Below are 3,363 nucleotides of genomic sequence, written 5' to 3' on the forward strand. Positions count from 1 at the left end.
GTTTTAGATTCAGAAGTGTGTGAGTAAGCTTTGCCCCTGTATTTATTAATAAAATAAGTGTTCAATGAAATGTTAGTCATTATCATATGTAATTTTCCAGATATCTGTTATTTATAGCTATTAACAAATAAACATAAATGGTGTAAAGAAAGTGGTCATGTCAATTATAAAATCACACATTTGGACACAACATGATATTAAATTTAAGGAAACGGTAACATCCAATTAGTAAATTGCAATCTTATCTCTATTTTATCTTTATTTTTTTATTTTCCTGTCTCTTTACAGGCTATTCACCCACATTGCACAGTGAATGTAATCCTATTAGACGAGATTTAGAGAATAAGATGTCTGTCAACCCATAGTGACACTGTTAATAGCGCAGCATTTCCTACTAATAGTGAGTGAGCGAAAGGATGATATACTTTCTTGCCACGTTCATAATGACAAAGGGATTTGCCTGTCTGGTAAAAGGTAACTTTGCTTATCTCATTTGTTAATTTGCCTTTTCATTCATTTAATCTTTTTTTTTTTATTTGCTGACTTTACAGAGGCTTTTATTTCAGCCTTTGGAATTTCAGGATTTATTATGCACATGCTTGATGTGTGCATCTGTTAAGTTGCATCTGTTTTCCTTGAATGTCCTCTATATGCACTTGTAAGACAAAATGTTTGATGACTATGATTGTGTTATCCTTGACAAAGAAGTTGTAACACAGTTGTATTGCTACTTTTTATGTCAAATAAACTCAAACTCAATATAGACTCAGTGGGCAACATGAGTCAGTAAATATGGAGTGAGCCTTTAGATAATATAAGAATATTTTTAATTGACAAACAAACCGTAAACTAGTCTAGAAAATGGCAAATAAGAATGTTCAAGATAAAGAAATGTCATGTGTCCAGTTTTTAGAAATGTATACTTTGTATTCGTGGTTTCATGACTTTAAAAACCTTTTTTACCATTAATATCATTTTCAAGAATAAGAAATTTAGTGAATTTAAAAATCAAGAAATGCTGTAATTTAACAATGAAGAATCAACATTTTTTTCTTCACACCATGAATACATGTGAGTGTTTATTTATTTATTTATTTTTTTTTTTTTACAAATATTACATTTTGGGGGAGTCACACCACGGCGTTTTTCAATCTGAACTAACCTCACCATAAAAAGGCTAAATTATTTGATATGTTAAGAGACTTACTGATATTGTTATAAGGGTCTGCAGCGCAGAGGTCCTCTCTTACACATGACAAATATTAATAAGATTTTTTTTTTTTTAAGAAATAATAGTAAAACCTATGGCTAACTACAATAATGTGTTTCTTTTAAAGAGACTTTTTTTTTTTTTATCATGATTTACATTTTTTTAGCTGTGACATTTTTTGACATTATGCCCCACAAAAATGTCAAAATGAATTTTAATTCAGAAATTGTACCGTTTGTTAAAGACATGTATGAGGCATGTATGGCATGTATGGCATGTATGAACTAAATTTTTTATGTACTGAATAAATTAATGAGTGTCATGTCATAGACCCATCGATTCTATTATTTCTTTATGCAGAATGCTGGGTGGCAATTTGTTGAGGATTTTCGGCAAATGTCTGGCCAATCAGCTTCCTCCATCTCATTTACATCCCATCTGCCCTGGAAAGATCTAGTGACAGCATTAAACCATGAGGAAATAAGCTTTGCCAATCTGAGGACCCAAACAGGTTTCAGGGTCTGATGAGGATTTCACTCTCTAGTCCTTACGTCTTCTGGAGAACTTCAGTCTATTGCAGAATGGTATCTCTGCTGTATGCTTTGTTACTCTGGGCAGCATGGGTCCAATTTCCTGTTGTCAAAACCAAAGAGGCTGTTGAAGAATCTAAAACCACAGACAAAACAGGCACTTCTCAGACACATCGAGTTAGCAGTGGCTTAATGCAGTGTGGTGAATACAGCAATGAAGTGATGCCAAACAGACAATGTCGTTTAATAGCCACATTACCTCAGCTGGAGGAGCAGAGGTGTCCGGACATGTTCCGCTGTACAGATGAGGTCTCCTACTGGCTGCGTGAGAACGAAGAGCGCAAGCAGCAAATGCAGGACCTGAAAGAGACCATCTCAGAGCTTCAAGAAGAACTGAGGAATCACAGACATCGCATCAAAGTGCTGGAGCTGCAGATAAGAGTTCTCCACCTTATTTTTCTTGTAAAAGCGGGCGCGGCCATTTTTAAATTGAATGGGTCTGGCTTCCGGTGTCATCTGCTTCCAGCTATTTTTAGCTGTACAAAACAGCTAATTTTGCTGCTTGATATTGCAAACTGGTGTCTTACCATATTATTTTAATGTATTATCTTAATTATGAACACAATGGTTTGTAGTGTAAACCGTTTTATTGTGTAAACAATGACTGTTGCGATATATCGTCTTTTATAGCATCCCATGCATGACACAGCATTTTAAATGTATTCTAATAACCTGAAACAATTTGCATAAAGCACATTTTTACATTCTGCTGTGCTGCTTTTCCATTGTTTTTCTATGTAAACATACAGGGGTGCCATAATGAGGGGGGGGAATGTTAGGACAATTCCAAGGACCCAAAGAGGGAGAGGGGGCCCGGAACACGATTTTTACCGAGGGGGACCTCCCTCCGTCCCCGGAGTCAATATGCTGTTCAGGGGGCCCAGAAACCATAGTGGCGCCCCTGCAAACATATGTTAGACAGACGTGCTTGACCTTTGCTCTGGCAGCTTTTGAAGAGTCTTGCTCATCACATCGCGTTCTAAAAATTTAGCACACACCAAAATGTACAGTATATGGCTGACAGGACAGGAAAATTGTTTTTTACTGACATAATGGCCTGACAACATCTCATCTGACCACAGTTCACTGTTGTTCTACTGAAGCTCCTCGTCACCTGTAGCTTGTCCGCGCTCGTTTGACTAGCACCTGGCACTGAGGTGAAGTTGTAGTGCGCATCTGAAAAGTCTCCCGTTTAATGTGGCCGTATAAAGATGTTCTGTGTGTCTAAATAAACGCAATTCTTGTCAAGAAAAAGAGACAGAAGCAGCAGTTGTGCGTGGGGTGGCCAGCCCTAGCTCCGCCCCTGCGTTAATTGTGTTAAAGGGGTCATATGATGCGATTTCAATTTTTCCTTTCTCTTTGGAGTGTTACAAGCTCTTGGTGCATAAAGAAGATCTGTAAAGCTGTAAAGTTGCAAAGACTAAAGTCACAAATCCAAAGTGATATTCTTTATAAAAGTTAAGAGTCAACCACGCCTACCTAAAACGGCTCGTTCTAACACGCCCCCACATGCTACGTCACGATGTGAGAAGATTTGCATAACGCCGCCCAAATGTTCACAAA

At 37.3% G+C, this 3,363-nt stretch overlaps 1 protein-coding gene across 2 annotated transcripts in view; it reads left to right on the forward strand.

Annotated features, from left to right (window-relative positions):
* The first annotated feature begins 1,714 nt into the window (after positions 1–1,714).
* Positions 1,715–3,363, forward strand: part of LOC107733136 (fibrinogen-like protein 1) — an 8,731-nt gene continuing 7,082 nt past the window's right edge. For both annotated transcript variants that reach the window (XM_016544643.1, XM_016544642.1), the window contains exon 1: positions 1,715–2,175. In XM_016544643.1, the coding sequence (XP_016400129.1) occupies positions 1,735–2,175 (441 nt within the window). In that variant the 5' untranslated portion in view covers positions 1,715–1,734. The remainder of the gene's footprint in view (positions 2,176–3,363) is intronic.

This window comes from Sinocyclocheilus rhinocerous, unplaced genomic scaffold, assembly GCF_001515625.1.
Source record: "Sinocyclocheilus rhinocerous isolate Xijiao unplaced genomic scaffold, SAMN03320098_v1.1 scaffold8, whole genome shotgun sequence".
NCBI lineage: Eukaryota > Metazoa > Chordata > Actinopteri > Cypriniformes > Cyprinidae > Sinocyclocheilus > Sinocyclocheilus rhinocerous.